General features: G+C 36.3%; 1 protein-coding gene across 1 annotated transcript in view; it reads left to right on the forward strand.

Annotated features, from left to right (window-relative positions):
* LOC129646362 (sodium channel protein type 3 subunit alpha) overlaps positions 1-22,999 on the forward strand; it is a 91,364-nt gene that overhangs the window by 12,829 nt on the left and 55,536 nt on the right. The window contains exons 5-10 of the mRNA XM_055572395.1: positions 64-155; positions 1,147-1,419; positions 1,620-1,683; positions 7,375-7,516; positions 9,863-10,069; positions 17,966-18,256. Coding sequence (XP_055428370.1) covers positions 64-155; positions 1,147-1,419; positions 1,620-1,683; positions 7,375-7,516; positions 9,863-10,069; positions 17,966-18,256 — 1,069 coding nt within the window. The remainder of the gene's footprint in view (positions 1-63; positions 156-1,146; positions 1,420-1,619; positions 1,684-7,374; positions 7,517-9,862; positions 10,070-17,965; positions 18,257-22,999) is intronic.

Below are 22,999 nucleotides of genomic sequence, written 5' to 3' on the forward strand. Positions count from 1 at the left end.
TTTCATTCTTTATGTAGTATAAACTTTGCCAAAACTATCAGTAACTCTGATTTAATTCTACAGGTATGTAACAGAATTTGTAAACCTAGGCAATGTTTCAGCTCTTCGAACTTTCAGAGTCTTGAGAGCTCTGAAAACTATTTCTGTAATTCCAGGTAAGAAGTAACTGGTGTAAGATGGTAGACCCCTTATATCTCCAACTTTTCTGTTATTGTGTTTGTGTGTGAACTCCCTATTACAGATATGTGACAGAGTTTGTGGACCTGGGCAATGTCTCAGCGTTGAGAACCTTCAGAGTTCTCCGAGCATTGAAAACAATTTCAGTCATTCCAGGTGAGAGCTAGGTTAAACACCGAGGCTGACTTTAAATACACTGTAATAATACTGAGGTTGAAATTACACATGTGACATTAGCCTTGTGGCTTATTATGTTTGTTTTTTTATCTTCAAGGATGCCAAATGAAATTAAATATTTATTTATAAAGTCAGCCTTTGAGTTTAACAGAGAATTGCATGAGGTGTCTATACAAAATACTAGTTTTGCTCTCTTTCTCACCCCCTTTTTTGTGCATTTATGATGCAATGTTTTCTTTTTTACATCCTATAAAAGCTTTGCTATCATGGCTTTACTAACTGATTTAGATTTTCCCATTTACTACAGATGTATTTTGAAAGTGGATCTCCTCTTACAAAGGAGAAAAGATTATTACTGAATGGCATGTACTACATGGCATGGGATTTTTATTATCTTAAAATTATTTTCTCCTCTAAACCACTGCAACTTGGAAAGGTAGTATTAAAAAATGGTTGGAGAGAAACAGCCTCCTGAAACACAAAATGTGACATGAAAAATAACTGCAAGTTTGTCTTTACATGTTCATGGCAGCACATAAAACTACACATAAAAAAAAAAAAACACACTTCCTGCCTAGATACTTACCCTTTCATTTTAAACCTCCCAAAAGCACACTGCTCATAAAAAAAATCTGCTCTTCATTCATTTCCCAAACCATCTGGCTGTCCATAAAGCTTTGGTGTCTAAACAGACAGGCAACTGTTTGTGGGGAAAGAGAATGTATATGACTATTAAGAAGACTCTGTGGCTTCTGACACTCTTCCTCAGCTGACCTCATTCTCTCTCCACAGGTTTAAAGACCATCGTGGGGGCCCTGATCCAGTCTGTGAAGAAGCTTTCTGACGTCATGATCTTGACTGTGTTCTGTCTGAGCGTGTTTGCCCTAATTGGTCTGCAGCTGTTCATGGGCAACCTGCGGAATAAATGCTTACAATGGCCCCCAAGCGATTCTGCTTTTGAAACCAACACCACCTCTTTCTTTAATGGCACAATGAATTCAAATGGGACATTTGTTAATGTAACAATGAGCACATTTAACTGGAAGGATTACATTGAAGATGACAGTAAGAAATATTGCTCCATTGTTAATCTTAGTGTTGCTGAATGAGTTTTTAACTATAAATAGTTGAAGCTGTGGGCTTGAAGCCATCTTTGTAAATTACTTTTTTGGTATCCACTTTGGAAATAACTGAGATAAACAAATTCTATTTATCCCTAATGTCAATAGGATTGATATGAAATAGTTTATTCTTTATATTAACAGGTCACTTTTATGTTCTGGATGGACAAAATGACCCTTTACTCTGTGGAAATGGATCAGATGCAGGGTAAGGAAAATTTTTTTTAAGATGTAGAACACTTTGGGAAAAAGCAAAAGTAAATAGGAAGAAAATATACAAGGGTAGTCTTGCATGTGTTTAACAAAGAGTGGTGCTGCCCACCTAGGAAGTACTTTCTCCATCTTTTGGGATTGGTATTTATTCTAAACTCACAGTCATTAAAATCATCCCTTTGGGTGAAGACCTTTTATCCAGAATTTCACAGATAATATGTACATGAATTTTTCTTTCAAGAATGAAGGTCCAGTGTCTGTCTTATCTGTAAACCCATCAGAGTCAGTTAAGAATTACAGAGAAGGAAAAACAAGATGGGCACATTTTGACTGGTGTTAGGATGTGTTCCCTCATAGCTCAGTTGGTAAAGAATCTGCCTGCAATGTAGGAGACCTGGGTTCAATTCCTGGGTTGGGAAGGTCCCCTGGAGCAGGAAATGGCAACCCATTCCAGTATTCTTGCCTGGAGAATCCCATGGACAGAGGATATAGTCCATGGGGCTATAGTCCATGGTGTCACAAAGAGTCGGACAAGACTTAACGATTAAACCATAAAGTACCACCAGGATGTATTGATGGGATAAGTTCAGCCTGATTGGAAAAGATCCAGGCTGTAACATGGTCATCAGGGTGCAAACCCAGTTGGAAAACTGCTTTGAGAAACTCAGATACTCTTGGATGAAATTGGATGAAACCCTGTATACAAGGAATCCAAGTGGCAGATGTATGTCAAAGGCATGTTCTGGTCTGCGTCTGCATATTTTATAGTTCTTTTCTGTCACATTACACAATAAGAGATGCTGTAATGTCTTAGTCATCCTGCTAGTCTCTCATACTTAGCATATTTTTCCAAAAGTACTGCAAATTAATTATAAGTCAGGGTGCTGTGCTGTGCTTAGTCGCTTGGTCAGGTCCAACTTTTTGTGACCCCATGGACTGTAGCCCACCAGGCTCCTCTGTCCTTGGGGAATTCTCCAGGCACAAATACTGGAGTGAGTGGCTATGCCCTCCTTCAGGGGATCTTCCCAATCCAAGGATCAAACCAGGGTTTCTCTCATTGCAGGCAGATTCTTTATTGAAGCCCATAACTCAGGATAGAGACTGAAATTTTTTAAAGCCAAGGGATAGCAATAGTGACTCTTAGATCACAGAACTTACAGAGAACATATTTTGAGTCATCCCAGAAGACTGGAGAAGGAAATGGCAACCCTCTCCAGTGTTCTTGCCTGGAGAATCCCAGGGACAGGGGAGCCTGGTGGGCTGCTGTCTATGGGGCCACACACAGTCAGACATGACTGAAGCGACTTAGCAGTAGCAGCAGCAGAAGATGGGAAATTGGTGTGGTTATAAAGATCTAAGAGGATTACTAAAACCATAGACCAGTAACAAAGACAGAATTTGGGGGAATTTTCTTTTCCTGATAGTTTTCCCAAACTTTGATAGGAGAGGGTGGAGAACAGGAGCATAAGTTCTACAGTTCATATACATGAGTGTGTGTGCTAAGTCACTTCAGTCGTGTCCAACTCTTTGTGACCAATGGACTGTAACTTGCCAGGCTCCTCTGTAAATGGAATTTTCCAGGCAAGAATACTGGAGTGGGTAGGCATTCCCTTCCCCAACTGTTCATATATACCTGGGTTCAAATCCTAACTCCACCATTTACAAACTCTTGACCTTGGAAAAGAGTGACGCTGTCTGTATTTAAGTCTATTTATTTCTAAACTGAAGAGTAATATCATCTCTCCCTTCAGGTTGTTACGGTGATCAGTTACTTAATACATATAAAGCACTTGGACTAGCACCTGGTCTGTCATAAACATTTATTGCATGTTGGCTACTGTTTTTATTATTATAGTTAATGTAAAAGCCTAGATAAAATTTTGGATAAGGTGGGTTAATGTATACTTTATCTCTATTAAACCATAGTAATCACTTCCCTTTATTGAGTATCTGTTATGGGTCAGGTAATTTACACAGTAGAATTGATAGTCACTCTATTGTTAAACATCAAATACAATTCTAAAGAAATCTACTCCATTTAAGACTCCCTATAAAGCTATAGTAATCAAGACAATATGGTATTGGGAAATACTAGATATAGATCAATGAAAAAGAACAGAGACTCAAAAAAACAGACTACAAGAACGTAGTCAATGAATTTTTGACAAAGAAAATGCAGTTCAATAGAGACAGGAAAGTGTTTTCAAGAAAGAATGCTAAAAGAATTGGGGATTCATGTGCAATGAAATGAACTTAGATACAGCTTTATACTATACACAAAAAGTAACTTAAAACCAATCATAAACCTAAATGCAAAACACACAAAACTATAAAAATTCTTTAAGAAAACATAGAATAAAAGCTACATGACTTCAGATTTTGTGATGAGCTTTAAAATATAAACCCCATAGCATAATACCTGAAAGAAATAATTTATAAGTTGGATTTAAAAGCTTCTGCAAAGACACTGTAAAGGGAGTGAAAAGAGAAGCCACGGAGTGGGAAAAATATTTGCAAAATACATATCTGATAAATGATTTGTACCCCCAATACACAAAGCACCCTTAAAATAAAAAAAATAAAATAACCCAATTTTAAAATGGGCAAACTGAACAGATACCTACAAAAGAATATACACAGATGGCTAATAAGTATATATAAAGACGCTCAACATCATTTGTCATTAGGGCGTTGAAAGGTAAAACAGTAATGAGTTACTATTATATATCTATTAGAATGACTAAAATTAACAACAACAAAAAAATCTGACAATACCAACTGCTGGTGAAGATGCAAAACAACAGGAATTCTCATTCATTCACTGCTGGCTAGAATGCAAAATAGTACAGTCACTTAAAAGACAAGTTGGCAGTTTCATACAAAATAAACACAGTCTTACCATATAACTCAGTAATTACTCCACTAACTATTTAGCTAACTAATTTGAAAATTTATATCCACACAAAAGCCTGATGTAAATATCTATTTATACCATCTATATTCACAAACACAAGAAACCAGAAGCAATCAAGTTGTCCCTAAAGAGCTGAAAACATAAACAAACTGTGGTATATTCATACAATGAAATATTATTGAGTAATAAAAATAAATAAACTATAAAGCCATAAAAATATTAATGAACTTTAAATGCATCTAAATAAGTAAAAAAAAAAAAAAAGGCAATCTGAAAAAGCTACATTCTGTTTAATTCCAATTGCATGATATTCTGGAAAAGATACATAATGCTGCTGCTGCTGCTAATTACTTCAGTCGTGTCCGACTCTGTGCGACCCCATAGACGGCAGCCCACCAGGCTCCCCCGTCCCTGGGATTCTCCAGGCAAGAACATTGGAGTGGGTTGCCATTTCCTTCTCCAATGCATGAAAGTGAAAAGTGAAAGTGAAGTCACTCAGTCATGTCCGACCCTCAGTGACCCTATGGACTGCAGCCTACCAGTCTTCTCCGTCCATGGGATTTTCCAGGCAAGAGTACTGGAGTGGGGTGCCATTGCCTTCTCCAAAGATACATAATAGAGATGATAAAAAGATCAATGTTTTCCAGGGGTTCAGAGTAGGGGCTTGACTGGGTAATGTATAGGGGATTTTTTAGGGTGGAGAAATTATTCTGTATGATTCTGAAATGGTAAATATTAAGTATTTGTCAAATTTACAAAACTTTACAGCACAAAGACTTAATATTATATGCAAAATTTTTTTTAATCGTGTGAGGATGAGAGATCTCAGGTTGAAACACAGAATGTGACAAAGTATCTAAATACATTTAAATAATAAACTGAAGGAAGGGAATAGGTACTAATCTAAGTAACTTTGGAAATGAATGGAGCCTATAAGACTAAAGGCAAAAGGAACTATACTCTTCTTGATAAAGTTGTTTCTCATCACAGTATGGATTAACAATCCAGAAACAATTATGCATGTACACTGGCACTGAATAATTAAGTATACAGATAGTAGATGACAGAACTCAGGTTTCTCACTTTTGGAGTGAGGGGTTACAGATAAGTAAAGGGAGGAATCTGGAATGATCCAGCAATAATGAAATAAAGTTCGAGAAATGACTATGACCTCACGTTTAGTTTAACCTAGGCACAGGTGGCTATATGAATAGTATTAGAAATCACGATCTGGGTGCCGTGTTTATTGCCAAGGCAGTGTCATTGCTTCCGGGCCCTCAGTTGGCAGGGCAAGGAGACAAATGTGTATCCACAAACACAGACACACCCCTATCATGGTTTCTAATCCACTCTTCAATAAAAGAGCAAAGGCTCCTTGGAGAAATGGTTGATTCTAGGACTCGGGCAGGAAGTATGAAAGATGAGCCTGGACCATATCGTAGTGCCAGAATGTAAGAAAGTGTGGAAAAACAAACAAAAACAAAACACATACCACCATGAGTGATGGCAAAGATATAGGAGTCACCTGAAAATCGTCCAATGGCCAAAAGTGGAACAATGTAAGCAAAACTATACAATGATATTATACATATAATTGCATTATAATTCCAAGTGTAAAATGAATATCCATGAGTATATACTCATAAAAGATTGAATATTAGATAATAAATGAGATAATAGATAAATCTCATGTAGAATTCCAAATAAATTTCTTCACATACTCTACTCTTAAGAAGGTAGATCATAACTCCCTGTTCCTTATGTGTAGGCAACACATAATGACTATTCTAAAGAGAGCAGGATGGAAAAACAAGGAAAAAAAGAGTAAATTTACAATGGAGAAACCAGACAAACACTATCTCAAGTCAGGTGATGAAAGTTATTATCAACAGTGATAAATCATATTGATCGCATGTACCCTTGATATGATATAAGGATAATGATACTTTACATCTGTGGTCTTCCTCCCAAAAATCCATAACCTCAATATCTAATCATAAGAAAAACATCAGACAAATCCCAACTGAAAGAAATTCTTCAAAATACCTGACCAATATTCCTCAAAAATGTCAAGATAATCAAAAACAAGGGCAAATCTGATAAGCTGTCATAGCCAAAAGGAGCTTTAGAGACACACGCCAACCAAACATAATGTGGCCTCCTGGGTGGGATCTTGGAATGTAAAAAGGATATCAAGGAAAAACTGAGAAAATAAGAATGAATGATGGACTTTGATTAATAATAATGTATCAATATTGACTAAAACATACCAAAGTAAGATGTTAGTAATACAAGAAACCAGGCATAGGACCTATGGGAAGTTTCTGTACTCTGTAATTTTTCTGCATATCTAAAATTATTCTAAAATAAAAATTGTATTTTAGGAATTTTTACAGAAGTGGCTAATGAAGTAACTTATTAAGCAGTTCCCTACCTTTTGGCTGGGTTTTCTGGGTTTTCATTTTTAATCATTGATTGCTGCCACTTTGAAAAGAGAGGTGTCAGTGCAAAAATGTGTGATTTCTGCCGCTCTGCCATGCTAAAGGTCTATAAATAGGACTCCTGTGCACCTAAGTTTTCTATTGGTTTTCCTGATAAATTTTATCTGATAACAGTTTCACTGTGAGCAATTACCTAAAGTGTTCTGGATAAGAAAGCAAGAAAATTCATCACAGACAGCAACTCTGGGTTTTGACAATTCCTGTAAATCAATATGTATTCAAATAGCTATAACTGCTCTGCTGAGCCCAGCTCCATTCCTCTCTCTTGCAGCCAATGTCCAGAAGGATACATCTGTGTGAAGGCTGGTCGAAACCCCAACTATGGCTACACAAGCTTCGACACTTTTAGCTGGGCTTTCTTGTCTCTGTTTCGACTCATGACTCAAGACTACTGGGAGAACCTTTATCAGCTGGTAAATGTCTTTGTCCCTTTGGGTTGCAATAACAAAATACCATAACAGAAATATATTTCCCACAGTTATGGAGACTGGGGAGTCCAAGATCAATACACCAGCATGAGTGCATTTTGGCAAGAGCCCTCTTCCTGGCTCATAAGTTGACAACTTTTTGCTGTGTCATCATCTGGAGGAAGGGTCTAGGGATCTCTCTGGAGACTCTTTCTATTAGGCACTAATCCCATTCATGAGGGTCCCACTCTCATGACCTAAGCACCTCTCAGAGACCATACCTCCTAATACCATCACATTGTGCATTAGGATTTTAACACATGAATTGGTAGGACACTCGCATTCAGAGCACAGCAGTAAGGTTCAAAATAACATGCATAGAATTTAAATTTATGAGCATATATGAAATCACAAGTAGAGGCATTTGTCTATAATACTCTAAAATACTGAGAAGGGTCTATCATAAAGTGAGTGTGCCTAGGATCCCAACTGTTCAGTCAGTACACATATTTTGACATTCTTTGTTGAGAAGCATTCTGCTAGGGGCTAGGGAGGATGCAGAGAATGTTCATGACTTGAGCTTATAATATAGTTGTGGATATTATGTGAAACATAATGTGAAACATGTGAAAAGATTTTCAAATTCAATTATATAAAAATTTCAAATTCAACTTAAGGTTAATTGGCTCTAGGAGGGAAAAACGATGTTATCTCTAGATGACGTGGAAAGACAGTGTGGATTGAGTAGTAACTCCACTGGAAGGAATTAAAATAGTATTAAATAAAATTAAAAAAAAATAGTATAAAATAAACTCAAAATGGATTAAAGATCTAAATGTAAGACCAGAAACTATAAAACTCCTAGAGGAGAACATAGGCAAAACACTCTCTGACATACATCACAGCAGGATCCTCTATGACCCACCTCCCAGAATATTGGAAATAAAAGCAAAAATAAACAAATGGGACCTAATTAACCTTAAAAGCTTCTGCACATCAAAAGAAACTATTAGCAAGGTGAAAAGACAGCCTTCAGAATGGGAGAAGATAATAGCAAATGAAGCAACTGACAAACAACTAATCTCGAGAATATACAAGCAACTCCTACAGCTCAACTCCAGAAAAATAAATGCCCCAATCAAAAAATGGGCCAAAGAACTAAATAGACATTTCTCCAAAGAAGACATACAGATGGCTAACAAACACATGAAAAGATGCTCAACATCACTCATTATCAGAGAAATGCAAATCAAAACCACTATGAGATACCATTTCACACCAGTCAGAATGGCTGCGATCCAAAAGTCTACAAGTAATAAATGCTGGAGAGGGTGTGGAGAAAAGGGAACCCTCTTACACTGTTGGTGGGAATGCAAACTAATACAGCCACTATGGAGAACAGTGTGGAGATTCCTTAAAAAACTGGAAATAGACATGCCTTATGATCCAGCAATCCCACTGCTGGGCATACACACTGAGGAAACCAGAAGGGAAAGAGACACGAGTACCCCAATGTTCATCGCAGCACTGTTTATAATAGCCAGGACATGGAAGCAACCTAGATGTCCATCAGCAGATGAATGGATAAGAAAGCTGTGGTACATATACACAATGGAGTATTATTCAGCCATTAAAAAGAATACATTTGAATCAGTTCTAATGAGGTGGATGAAACTGGAGCCTATTATCCAGAGTGAAGTAAGCCAGAAAGAAAAACACCAATACAGTATACTAACGCATATATATGGAATTTAGAAAGATGGTAACAATAACCCTGTGTACGAGACAGCAAAAGAGACACCGATGTATAGAACAGTCTTATGGACTCTGTGGGAGAGGGAGAGGGTGGGAAGATTTGGGAGAATGGCATTGAAACATGTAAAGTATCATGTATGAAATGAGTTGCCAGTCCATGTTCGATGCACGATACTGGATGCTTGGGGCTGGTGCACTGGGACGACCCAGAGGGATGGAATGGGGAGGGAGGAGGGAGGAGGGTTCAGGATGGAAAAAGAAAAAAAAAAAAATAAAAAATAAAAAATAAAATAGTATTCTTACTTGTAATATTTTCCTGCATTATAGACTCTAAGAAAAAGCATTTTAGTAGTCCTCAAATGTATATCCAATATGTAAAAATTTAAAATGTGTATGCTTACATCAAATGACACTACAGTCAAGTCTCAAATAATGTTACTTGTGTGTGTGTGCATTTTAAAATAAAAAATAATGTTGGTCAAATATATTGTATGCTAATAAGCATTCGTCTTCCGACTATCTAATGTTAGTAAGCAGATCTTTATTTGGGGGCATTTTATAAAATACTGTTGAGATTGATCTTTTTATTCCTCCTAGACATTACGTGCTGCTGGAAAAACATACATGATATTTTTTGTGCTGGTGATTTTCTTGGGCTCGTTTTATCTGGTGAATTTGATCCTGGCTGTGGTGGCCATGGCCTATGAAGAACAGAATCAGGCAACGCTGGAAGAGGCTGAACAGAAAGAAGCTGAATTTCAGCAGATGCTTGAACAGATTAAAAAGCAACAGGAAGAAGCTCAGGTGATAAAAAGCAAAGCTGCTTTATTATTATTATCATCATTGTTAATGTTATTAATTATTAATATCATCATTGTTATTTAAAGTAGGCATATTGTACCACAGAGGTAAAATTGGTACTGGCTTTTCATATGGCACACTGGCATTGTCATTAGAAAAGAGAAAGCTATTGAAACTTGAAATTGTTTCTTAAGTTAGGGTCAAAGTAACTTTTTAGATGTTATATATGAGGAAACTGAGGGCTTCCCTTATAGCTCAGCCGGTAAAGAATCTGCCTGCAATGCAGGAGACCCCAGTTCTATCCCTGGGTCGGGAAGATCTGCTAGAGAAGGGGTAGATACCCACTCCAGTATTCTTGGGCTTCCCTTGTGTTCAGTTGGTAAAGAATCCATCTGCAATGTGGGAGACCTGGGTTCGATTCCTGTGTCGGGAAGATCCCTTGGAGAAGGGAAAGGCTACCCACTCCAGTATTCTGGCCTGGAGAATTCCATGGACTGTAGATGGGGTCACAAAGAGTCAGACAGGACTGAGAGACTTTCACTTTCACTTTCATGAGGAAATTAGCTCAGGGTAGAAAACATATTCAGGATGAGGTTAACTATGCAATTATCTTATGAAATCTCAGGGAAGAACTTTATTTTCAGTTTAATACAAAAAAGATACATAACTGGTATTTCCAAATATTCCTATTTCACCCCTAATTACACTTGAAGTTTTATTCTGTATTGATTGATCTCAAATGTGATCTCAAATTTTGAACTCAAAACTTCATGCCTACCTATGCTTAATCATTCTTCAGGATTTCTATAGCACAATAGGGTATCAGGATATTTGGAAGGCATCTGCTATTAGAGCCAACTTTAAATTTTCATTAGTATTAAAGGCTGTTTGGGCTAGGGGGGCATAGAGAATGGGGCATTCATGTCTTGAGGAAAAAAGAGAGAAGAACAATATTTGATTACAAGAAAAAACATAAATTGAAAGATGAAAGTCATGGAAAGACAAATCAAAATACAAATTCACGTCGGTGAGAATTATACCCTTTACATCTTCACCAACTTTGGTGTGGTCAGTCTTATTGACCATTCTACGTGTGTGTTAGTTGCTCAGTCATGACTTTGCGACCCACAGACTGAAGCCTGCTAGGCCCCTCTGTCCAGGGAATTCTCCAGGCAAGAATACTGGAGGGGGTTGCCATTCCCTTCTTCAAGGGATCTTTCTGACCTAGGGATCAAATCAGGACTCCTGCACTGCAGGCAGATTCTTTACTATCTGAGCTACTTGGGAAGCCTGTTGACCATTCTACTAAGCAATATTTCATTTCTGCCTCATTTTGCATTTTCCTAACAATTAGTGAAGCTGATCATCTTTTCTTGTTCTTATTTTCTATCTGTATGGATTCTATTGTAAAGTGGATATTCAACTGTCTTCCCCATATTTTTAGCTAGGTTGTTTTCTTATCATTGAGATTGAGTAATTTTTATGTATTAAAAAAAATAAGTCCTTCATGATAACTATTCCTTGCATACATTTTTTTCCCAATCTGTAATTTGTCTTTCATCCTCCTAACTGTACTTTTTTAGGCAAAAGTTTTAAATTATGATGAAGTACAGTTTATCAAGATTTTTTTTTCTGTTTCCTTGATCATGCTTTTGGTGTAGCATCTAAGATATTTTTTGCCAAGTCTCCATCACAAATATTTTCTCCTAATTTTTCTTCTGCAAGTTTTATGTTTTATATTTAGGTCAAAGACCCATTTTAAGCTAATTTTTCTGTAAGGTGGTGTGATTTATGAGTTGAACCTTTTTAAAAATTTATTGCTGTTGTGTTATTTGCTCACTCGTATCTGACTCTTTGTGACCCCATGAACTGTAGCCCACCATGCTCCTCTGTCAATGTAATCATCAGGCAACCGTACTGGAGTGGGTAGTTAGTCCAGTCTCCAGGGGTTCTGAACCCAGGTCTCCTGCATTGCAGGCAGATTCTTTACCACCTGAGCCACCAGGGAAGCCCTTTTTTTGCATATGGATACCTAATTATTCCAGCATCACTTGTGGAACAAAATATTTTTTCTCCACTAAACAGCCTTTGAAACTGTCAAAATCAATTGTCCATATGTGAGTAAGTCTATTTCTGGATTCTATTTAGTTCAATTGATTTATTTCTCTTTACACCAAAACCACACTCTCTTAATCACTGTAGCTATTCAGTGAGTTTTGAAATCAGATAGTGGTAACTCCCCAACTTTATTTTTCTCTCTCAAGACTGTATTGACTATTCTTGGTCAAATATATTTTTAAAATGTGTAGCTGCATATGAGTTTTAGAATTAGCTTGTTAATTTCAGTTCACATAGTTTCTACTGTTTCATCTTTTCTTCTGCATCATCAGATTTGTCTTTGTCCCACCCAGGGTATTTTCATTTCAAACATCATAGCTTTCATCGTGAAAAGCTTGATTGGAATTTCTTTTACTTCTCCCACATAGATAACATACTGAACATACACAATACAGTTATAATAAATGTTTATAGAGTCCTAAAGTCCTTGTCTGCTAATTCTAACATCTGTGTCAGATCTTGATCAATTTTAATCATTTCTGTTCATTATTGATTATATATCCCTGTTTTTTTTACATTTATTGCAAACTTTGGTTAAATTCCACACACTTGAAACTTGATCTTTTGGGGTTCTGGATATTTTTGTATTGCTATAAAAATTCTTGATCTTAGTTTGGGAACATAGTTAAATTACTTGTAAACAGTTTGATCCTTTTCCATCTTCAAATCTTTGAAGATTTGTTAGGTATAACTTAGAACTTAGTCTAAGGCTAATTATTCCCTACTGCTACGTGAAAACCCTTCTGAAAACTCAACTCAATGCCCCCATTCATAATTTCTTTAAAACCATTGTTACATGTATCTAGGCTGCTTAGTGGTTGTTTTAGGAGGAAGAGTGAATCAGATCTGTTACTATATCTCAACCAGAAGCAGAAATCCAAATAATTTTTGTGCATAGCGATTTTTTTAAATGGATGTTCCCAAACATTAGAGGCATTATTTGAATGTCAGTATATCCTTGGAATTGTGTGTTGAAAATTTAAATTTTTAATAATTCTGAGTTACTCTGAAGATGTACAACATACAGCAATAGGTACTTTTTACGGAGGCTTTTGTTTGTTTTTTTTTTTTTTTTTTGGTGAGACAGATTTGACAATGAATTGCTTATCTGGTTACTCAGACCAACCATATACTTAACAGTTGCTGAACATGCTGACTTTATTTTCCTGTTAACACTGGGTACAGAGTAGTATCATGGTTACAGTTTATTGATCTATAAAAAAAAGTCATAAACTAATTTGGTGATAACTTGAGTGTAACTTATAAAGTATACCTCAGGCTTGCCAGGAATTTCTCCTATATTTCAAGTATTCAAGAGTTTATTCCAGATCGTTACAAATAAAACACATTTGTAAGATGATGAAATGGTAGCTATTTACAGGGCAAAGAATTTTTTCATTTCAAAGCTAAAAATAAAAGTTATAGGAAATAATATATATGTGTATACACATATAGACAGTGTATACTAGTTGTATTTTAAAGCATTGGGTTATTCTATCATCGTTTACAAAAAGAGACAAAGCAATGTGCATGAGAATACTAAACCAACCTACAGTACAGGAGTAAGAATGTATTCTGAACTGCAGCCATTTTAGGGTAAAATATTACATCAGTTAAAAGAGTATAATCTTTAAAATTTAGCAGTAAATACACTATGTCTAGTAGAAGTTTAAAGAATCTAATTATCTAAATCCTAATTAGGTCAGCCAAAATGTCAGTTCTTTTCACTTGAAAGTTAGTTATTGGAGTCCAGAGATCAAATCATGATTTGATTCAGCTTTAAGTTCATATACACAAAAGTTTAAACTGATTTCAGGGTAAATTATCCCAGTGTTTTAATATTGATGGGGATGGCACGGGTGCTAAGCTGATTTTACTTCCTTATTGACAATGCAGGTAACAGTGACCAGTAAATAGCCCATGCTGATGGAGAGGTGGGAGGTGGGGACAGAAAGAGAGGGAGACTTAGTACACCCATGAGATCACTGGGGCTCCAGTGTAATGTCAGTCTGGTTAATCACTTGTGACTCTTCAAAAACTGCTATCTAGCTAAAGACTTCATGAAGTCTAGCATCATTTCCATTTTTATTTAATATATGTTCAAAGACCTCTAAGTGCTAATCACTGTTTAGACATGAAAAAAAGTCATATTCAGCTCACAAACCAAGTACAACTTTAAAAGACAAAGACAAACTGACAAAGAGAGAAATGTTTTGTCCTATGTCATCATAATTGTGTTTGGCATTTAATTTGTGATCTTTAAATGTCTAAGTGCTCAGCGTAGCATATTCCACAGAAGTATATATTGGTCTGATAGAAAAAATTTAGCAGTAAACTTTGGGACAAAATTAGAAATAGTGACATTTAAGAGGCCCAATATAATTTGGGGTAGAACTGTAATAAGTATAGTTAATGTCTTGAGGTTTTAAAATGAGATTTTAAAACTGGATCTTATGTTTACACTGAAGTATAATCACAGATATATTTTTATTTTATTTTTTAAGGACACACAGATACAGTAAGTTATAGAGCCTCTTTTGTTTCACACAGAGATAAGAAAAACAAAATGTTATTCCCTGTGGAAATATTAAGCACATATTTGTTATCTGTTACAATAAGAATTCAGCAAACCCACTGTGAAAGTAATGCTATTAGCCTAAGTAAGCAGGACGTTGGCCATGTCACAGAGCTGCGTATAAACAGGTACACAGACATGGGAGGTGACAGGAAACATCTGCCTCTGAGGGAATTGACAAATCCCTGGAAGTGGAATAAGTGACAGATTCGAGCTGACGAGTGACACAGAAAATGTGTTGTGTCGGGAGGTTACCGTTGTTGCCTTACAAAAATCTGTTTTGGTTTTGAGTTATTCCAACTGTTTACCTAGTCTAGGAAGGGAAATCATGTCTTATGCAAAACAAATTCTGGAAGTGATTTTAATGGACCTGAGTTTCAGAATTATGTCAAGAGACTATTACCACCACTTCCACTTCCTTTTCTCCTGACAACAAACAAGTGAATAAATGATTTGGCACTGTGAATTCTATGTTTTTCTCTATACAAAGGGGAAAGGAAAATTAAGGACTTTATTTGGATAAAAAGAAATATGTATACTTTCATTCTCTCAAGGAGTGCTGTAAATTATGTATCTCCTATGTATCAAGCACTATGCAACTATATTTAACTTGCTCAAATTAGTCCTTCATTTATCCACTTTATTGTATACTTTTATATTAAATTTATTCATATTTATAAAGGGCCCTTAATATTTATCATCTTTCATTACTTACATTAAAAGTGATATCCATGATCAAGAATTTAATTGGGACTTCCATGGTGGTTGAATGTTTAAGACTCAAAGATTCCACTGCAGAGGGCACAAGTTTGACTGACCCTTGGTTAGGGAACTAAAAACTAAGATGCTGCATACCACATGGCTCAGCCAAAAAAAGAGAAAAATTCAATTAAAAAAAATCTGGATATCTGATTATATGCATTCTATAAATATACAAATTCTGAATTAATGTTTCATTTAAATGTTAGGATTGTCTTTTATCAAGTTTTAGATCTCGGTTTCTATAATGAATATAGCAATCAATATAAACATTTTACATGTTCCTTGGCCCAACACATATATTTCGTACTATATGTAATACTATGGTTCCCATCCGTGGGGTCATGTTAATCCCATGGAATGTGTTTCATAGTACCTTTAGTTTTAAACCTTTTTTAAAATTTTTAGTTGAGATGAGGTTCAGAAATGGAAGCTACTTAGAAGGGCCTGCTTCTCAAGAAGGAGAAAATAAAGGAGAAAATGTTGTCAAAGCATTCAATATGAGTTTTCTGTTCTTTTCTAAAATATATCTCTGTTATGCAGACTATTCTAAAACCTAGCTTTTATAAGATCTTGAAAAGTCAAGTCTGTCTTATTCTTCCCATACCCCCATTCAGTATCTGAGACAACCGACAGTATAGTGCCTTTCTTTACCCTTATTCACCAAACATTTACTGAATCTTTTTTATGTCAAATGACGTAATATGCAATGTGCACACAGACAGACAGACACAAACACACATACACAAGTGACAGAATTCCTATCTATAGGAATAGACAAGAATATGTCTAGTGGCAAAGAGGAGAAGATAGAACAAGGAGCAGCTGTATTAGAGTTGCTTGTATTCAGTACTGACATATGTAAAGAGTTGAACCAGTAGTCTACTATTTTAATTATTTCCATTTTGATGATTATGTTTATAAACAGGAACATACTTAATGAGAACTCAGCTTTGAATTTCATATCCTCTCCAATTAGTGTTTAGATCATTTCCCATTTAAAAATACCATTCACGTAAATAAAAATACAAAAGATTTGGCATGCCATGTTTCACCTCAAAGCTGCTGTGTTTCTTTAGTAGGTGCAGAAATTTAAAAAGCTTAAGTAGTGCTCGCTTCCGGAAAAGGCAATGGCACCCCACTCCAGTACTTTTGCCTGGAAAATCCCATGGACGGAGGAGCCTGGTGGGCTGCAGTCCATGGGGTCGCTAAGAGTCAAACACGACTGAGCGACTTCACTTTCACTTTTCACTTTCATGCACTGGAGAAGGAAATGGCAACCCACTCCAGTGTTCTTGCCTGGAGAATCCCAGGGACGGGGGAGCCTGGTGGGCTGCCGTCTATGGGGTCGCACGGAGTCGGACACAACTGAAGCGACTTAGCAGCAGCAGCAGCAGCAGCAGCGCTTGCTTCAGCAGTACATATACTAAAATGCTTAAGTATACTCAGTGTTGAAATATGGAAAGAAAATATTTGAAGTAGTCATAATCCTTTGAATGATTATTACAGGTATTTATTGACTTATATGTTAAACTTTCGTTATTATTTGTAATAATAATAATAAATAAACATTTAAAATTTTAAGCTAAAAGTGCTATGCAATAAATTAATCGTGTTAGACTCTGGGATTAATATGACCTCAGGAATGGGAGGGCTTTCCAGGTGGCTCAGTGGTAAAGAATCTGCCTGCCAATGAAGGAGACACAGGTTCAATCTTTTGGTCAGGAAGATCCCCTGGAGGAGGAAATGGCAACCCACTCCAGTATTCTTGCCTGAAAAATCCCATGGACAGAGAAGCCTGACAGGCTACAGTCCATGGGGTCGCAAAGAGCTGGACATGACTGAGCAGATGAGTACGCAGGAACCCAGAAATGCGAATAATAAATACTACTGAATGTGATTCAAATGAAGGAAGAGGATAAATTAGCCAATACATTCCCACTATTTCCCCCTAGAGGTAAAAAGTAGATACTTTAAATGCTTTGAATTCACAAAAAAAGAAAAGTCTTTTGTCCTAGATTTAGAAGAAAAAAATACCACTCAGTTGTTCACAATCACAAGTGGGAGGAACAAACCTATGGATGGAATTGGAATAGTAATCAGACCAGACACCACCACTAAGAGAACATTTGCTTTTAAAGTGTAGAAGATATTTTTAAGAGAGCAGTTGTTCCCTGAAATGAAGCTAATCTCAACAGAGTTTTTTAAAAAAGACTTCAGAAGATGTGCCAAACCAGACTTTTCTAATTCATAAGCTAACATATTGCTTTATACTATGCAAAAATGTATCATTATTAAGTAAACTCTCTTGTAGTAAAACATAAAAATGACCAGAAAGACATACACTTTCAAATATAGTTCACTGTATTAAATGGCAACATATGTACCACAGTCAACTGTTTTCCAAAGTTGCATGTTCTAAATAGTGCCTGGTTTTATTTACACAGGCAGTTGCAGCAGCATCAGCTGCTTCAAGAGATTTCAGTGGAATAGGTGGGTTAGGAGAGCTCTTGGAAAGTTCGTCAGAAGCATCAAAATTAAGCTCCAAAAGTGCTAAGGAGTGGAGGAACCGAAGAAAGAAAAGAAGACAGAGGGAGAATCTTGAAGGAAACAACAAAGGAGAGGGAAACAGGTTTCCCAAGTCTGAATCTGAGGACAGTGTCAAAAGAAGAAGTTTCCTCTTCTCCATGGATGGAAATCGACTAACTAGTGACAAGAAATTCTACTCCCCTCATCAGGTACAGCTTTCTACTAAGGATTCCAGTTTGTTTTGTCATTTCTGTATCTTCGTATATTTTTGTAGCATTTGATGTAAAAGAGGGACAGGGAACTAACATTTAATATGATTATTTAAATGTATATCATAAACTGTCTTTAAAAGAGACTTTTATTAAATCATTAATAACTTTTCTTTTACAGTAATCAGTTTTAAGCACTATAGCATTTCGAGGCCATTTTCTCAATCTGCTTTGTTGGGAGGTAGGAGGAGTGAAACCTACCTATCGAACTTTTTCCTTCAGTGAGGTTTTGTAATCTCTTGTCTACCTTTTCCATTTTGAGACCTCAAATGAACCTACCTTTTTTGCACATGGTTTTCTGCCTTTAATATCTCAGTATTAGATATTACTAATATCTAATGTATTAGATACATTACTGCAAGATATGTATGAATTTTGCAAAGAAATGTCTCTGGATTTTGTTTCTGTCTTTTGATGTGAGAACTGTACTGTATCTTCCATTATGTTGATACGATGTCATTCCATGATACATTAGGATGAAATTATGACCCAAATTCTCTCGAAGAGAATTAAGTAAAAGACGGTCTATTTTTGCTCTGATTTAATGCCAAGTACCCAATTCTTCAGCATATTTTCAAGTCAAATAGGGTAAATAGTATCAACTTTGCTTATAAGTTTTATCTGTTGCATAATGAATAGTAAATAATTATGAAATCTGTGATAAGTACAGTTATGGCTTTGAACACTATTTGGTTCTATTAGAATTTCATGTGCTCTGAAGTATTAACTCTTCTAATTATTTTAACCTGGGTCAGCCAACCAACAAATATTTATTGCTCACCTACTATGGTTCACAAGAGGAAAGAAATAGTTCTAGAAAAAAAAAACTCAGTGAACAAAACAATGTAATTCACTGACCTCATGGATTTTTATACAGAAGGAGGAGACAGACAATAAACAAGATAAGTAAGTCATAGACTATGTCAGAAAGTGATAAGTACAATTGCAGGGGAAAGGCAAGAAAAGAAAATCAAGAGCAGTAGCTGGTGGTTAAAAAAAATTAAATAGGATGGTTTGGGAAGCCTTGACTGTAAAGGAGACCTTGCAGCAAAGATTTTGAGGAGGCAAGAGAACAGGCTATCTATCGAAGTGCATTTTAGCCTCACTGAAGAGCAAGTGGAAGGCCCTGATGTGGTAATATGCCCAGAATGTTCAAGAAGCAGCTGAGAAGCCCCTGTTGAGTGAAACAAGAGGAGCAACAGCAATAGGAAGTTAGCTGAAAATCAAGAGTTTAAATACCAAAAACAGAATTGGTATATATATATATATTATATATATACATATATTATATGTAGTTCATTTCATATTTGGAGATAGTGAGACAGATAGGGAGATAGGAAGAGAGAGAGATGGTAGGATGATAGGCAGGTAGACTGATAGATAAATGGATAAAATAGACAGCAGATGTTGCAAAGTAAAAGAAATAGCCTATTAGCATTGATAGTTACATACCCCAGTAAAAATATGCACAAAACATTAACACAATCACAAGCAAAAATATACCAGAAGCATTTTACAGTTTCTGGTTTTGTAAAAAAACTCTCTAAAAGGAAAGAGAGTTTGTTTACACAAACAAACAAGGTGGACAGGGCATAATGTTCAAAACAAATATATCTTTAAAATCATTAAGGCCCATTAGCCATAAATTATGAGTACCCTGTCCTCTACTAACATAAATTTTAGGTGTTAGTTTACATTTATTATATTATTTTATTCTTAAATACAGAGTACATGTTTATAGTACAACATGAAAAAGTACTTAAAGGCAAACAATGGAAAGTGAATCCTCCTGCCAAGATTTTATCAATGTTGTTTGAACACAGGGAAGCAATTTATTTTAAAACAGAAGCTTCCTAGCTAGAACCAAGTGTAGTTGCTGACTTACTGAAAACGTTGATAAGCCACATACATTTAACTTGAAATGCCATGCTTCTATTAGAACATCTTCAAATTCTCTGTGTCTTCCATTCTGACTTCCCAATTCACTTCAAGTTCAGTTCTTGCATGCAGGATTGTGTCCTTACACTTAAATGCTTCAATTTTACCTTTCGCTACTGAAAATTAAGAAAAAGAATTCAGATTTACCTTCTTAGAACAAGACAAAAAAAAAAATACCCAGAATTTATATTTTGGCATGCCTGAGGCCAAGAAAGTTGGGCTTTTGGTCCTTAATGCATAAAAGCTTGTTTTCTCCAGAGAAAGGGCTGCCACAGCTGTGGGTATTCCCTGCACTCTGCTGCATCTTCTAGTGTGTTATTTTTGGTTTATTTTCTCTGAATACTATTTTTGCTATCTTCTTTTTTCAGTCTCTGTTGTCTTGAAAGCTGTACTCACACCCATTATTATACTTTCCAAAGAGTGAACAGAAATTTCAAATAAACCCAAGGGTTTGAAACGCCTCTGAAAACATGTCAACATAAAAACATGCAAATTAAAGGCATGTACCAGATACATTTTAGATGTACACACATACCACACACTCCCAACCAGTATGTGTAGACAGACTTTAAGTTTCCAAAGACAATATTCTAATACAGGTATATGAAGATGATTGAATTGAACCATCTTAGGAATTAGTGTAAGACAAAGCTGGTATTAGGGCTATGCAAGTGGCTCAATGGTAAAGAATCTGCCTGCAATGAGGAAGACCCAGGTTCAATCCCTGGACTGGGAAGATTCCCTGGAGAAGGAAATGGCAACCCACTTCAGTATTCTTGCCTGGAGAAACCCATGGCCAGAGAAACCTGGTGGGCTACACACCATGGAGTCACAAAGAGTCGGAAACAACTGAGCGACTAACACCTTCACTTTCTTTTCAAAGCTGGCATTCCTCTGAGTGCAGGGTGAGGTCCACCTGCATTAGAATCGCCTAGAATCTATGTTTGAATTCTCAGATCCCAGTGTCCTGGGTCTTCCCTCATAGCTCAGTCGGTAAAGAATCTGTCTGCAATGCAAGAGCTCCAGGTTTGATTCCTGTGTTGGGAAGATCCCCTGGAGAAGAAAATGGCAACCGACTCCAGCATTCTTGCCTGGAGAATCCCATGGACAGAGGAGCCTGGGGGGCTACGGTCCATGGGATCACAAGAGTCAGACATCACCACCACCACCACAGTGTCCTGCCCCTGCTTACTGAATCCCAGTTCCAGAAAGCTGGGACCTCAAAATACACACCAAGGTTTCAAACCATGAGTGTGGACACAAAAATATTATATTGATAATTTAAATTGAGTGTGAGGAGATTAAAAGCATCATCATTCCTTATTATTGAGGGCTGAATGAATGTCTTCACAATGTCTAATTTTTTGATCACTTTGATGACTAGAAAATCAGTCTAGCTACTGCCTGACATTGGGTAGACAAACCTGCTACATGAACTGAGTGTCACATAGACACAGTCTCAGCCTGGATAAGCTGAGCAGTCATTAATTCCTGTGAATATTTCTAACCAAATCCAAAGGAATAGCACATTTCTCGATGAATAGTATCTTTCCAGAATATCACTGACACAGAGGACAAAAAAGATTATTCTAGTGCTTTGCAGTCAGGGGAAAGCCATAAAATAAAGCTAAAAAAGGGGCATAATAAAATCAGCATGACCTAATTAGGCAGAGGGACCAAAACTAAATTTGAGGGAGTTTGCCTTCCTTATAGTTTTTTCTGCTAAACTTACTATTTTTGGTTTTACATTGAAGCTTCGTGGAAGAAAGGAAAGGTCTAGGTATATTTCCAGCTGAATGTGGATATGTATGCATATGCATGTGTATGTATCTACATATGTTACCCAGCTATACAGAAATTTAGAACAGGTCATGAGAGGTCGCTGGGGCAGGGGAGGGGACAAAATATGGGAAATGCCATTGTCAACGAGGAAGGGAGTAAAAAATTCGCCAGGAGACTAGAGATGTTTTTGAAAACTATCATCAAGGCTAAAACAAACAAAGAATTATTTGGTGCTACTGATTTAAAAGCCATTCAAAAAATGAAAGAAGGGACTTAATGTTAAATTCTCATTATTTAGTATCAGAAACTGTCTACTTGATTTATTCATAAATATATGTATGTTTTTAAAAAATCATCCAATTCCTTTTAATAAAATTAAATTGATATTAGAAGGATAAGCTGTCCTCTACCTCACCCTTATCGGTGAAGACATGTATAAGTATTTTTAAAACTAGTGTTAAATTTTTAGGTAAGAATAATAATTTATACACAATCTAGGAATTCTCTCTGTTGTGTTTGCTATGGCATATACTCTCTCAAACAAAGTGAATCATTAGTAGCCATTTGGAAAACTTAGCAAATTTAGAAGACAGCATCATAGATAAGTTTTGTGGCTTTTATGCCCATGTGCAAAAGACAAGAAGGCCCAGAAAATAACAGTAACTTCCTTTTAAAACTCAAAAAAGGAGAATGGAGAGATAATGCCTTTTTTTTTTTTAAATCATCCAGAAGAAACCTACTTGGTCCAAATATTTTAAATTCAAGCCAACAGTCTCACTTGAACTGTAACTTAGTTTCCAAGTTGTGTGCCCTTTCAGATTATAGCATTTAGGAGTGAAAGCCACCTGTTAAAAAGAATCATTTGTCCTCTCCAGCATCAGGTTCCCCACCTAGAACATTACGATAACAAAATCCACCTCATAGGACTACAGTGAAGATTAAATGAAGTGGTCATGCACTTAG

The sequence above is a fragment of the Bubalus kerabau genome, chromosome 3 (genome assembly GCF_029407905.1).
Source record: "Bubalus kerabau isolate K-KA32 ecotype Philippines breed swamp buffalo chromosome 3, PCC_UOA_SB_1v2, whole genome shotgun sequence".
Classification (NCBI taxonomy): domain Eukaryota; kingdom Metazoa; phylum Chordata; class Mammalia; order Artiodactyla; family Bovidae; genus Bubalus; species Bubalus kerabau.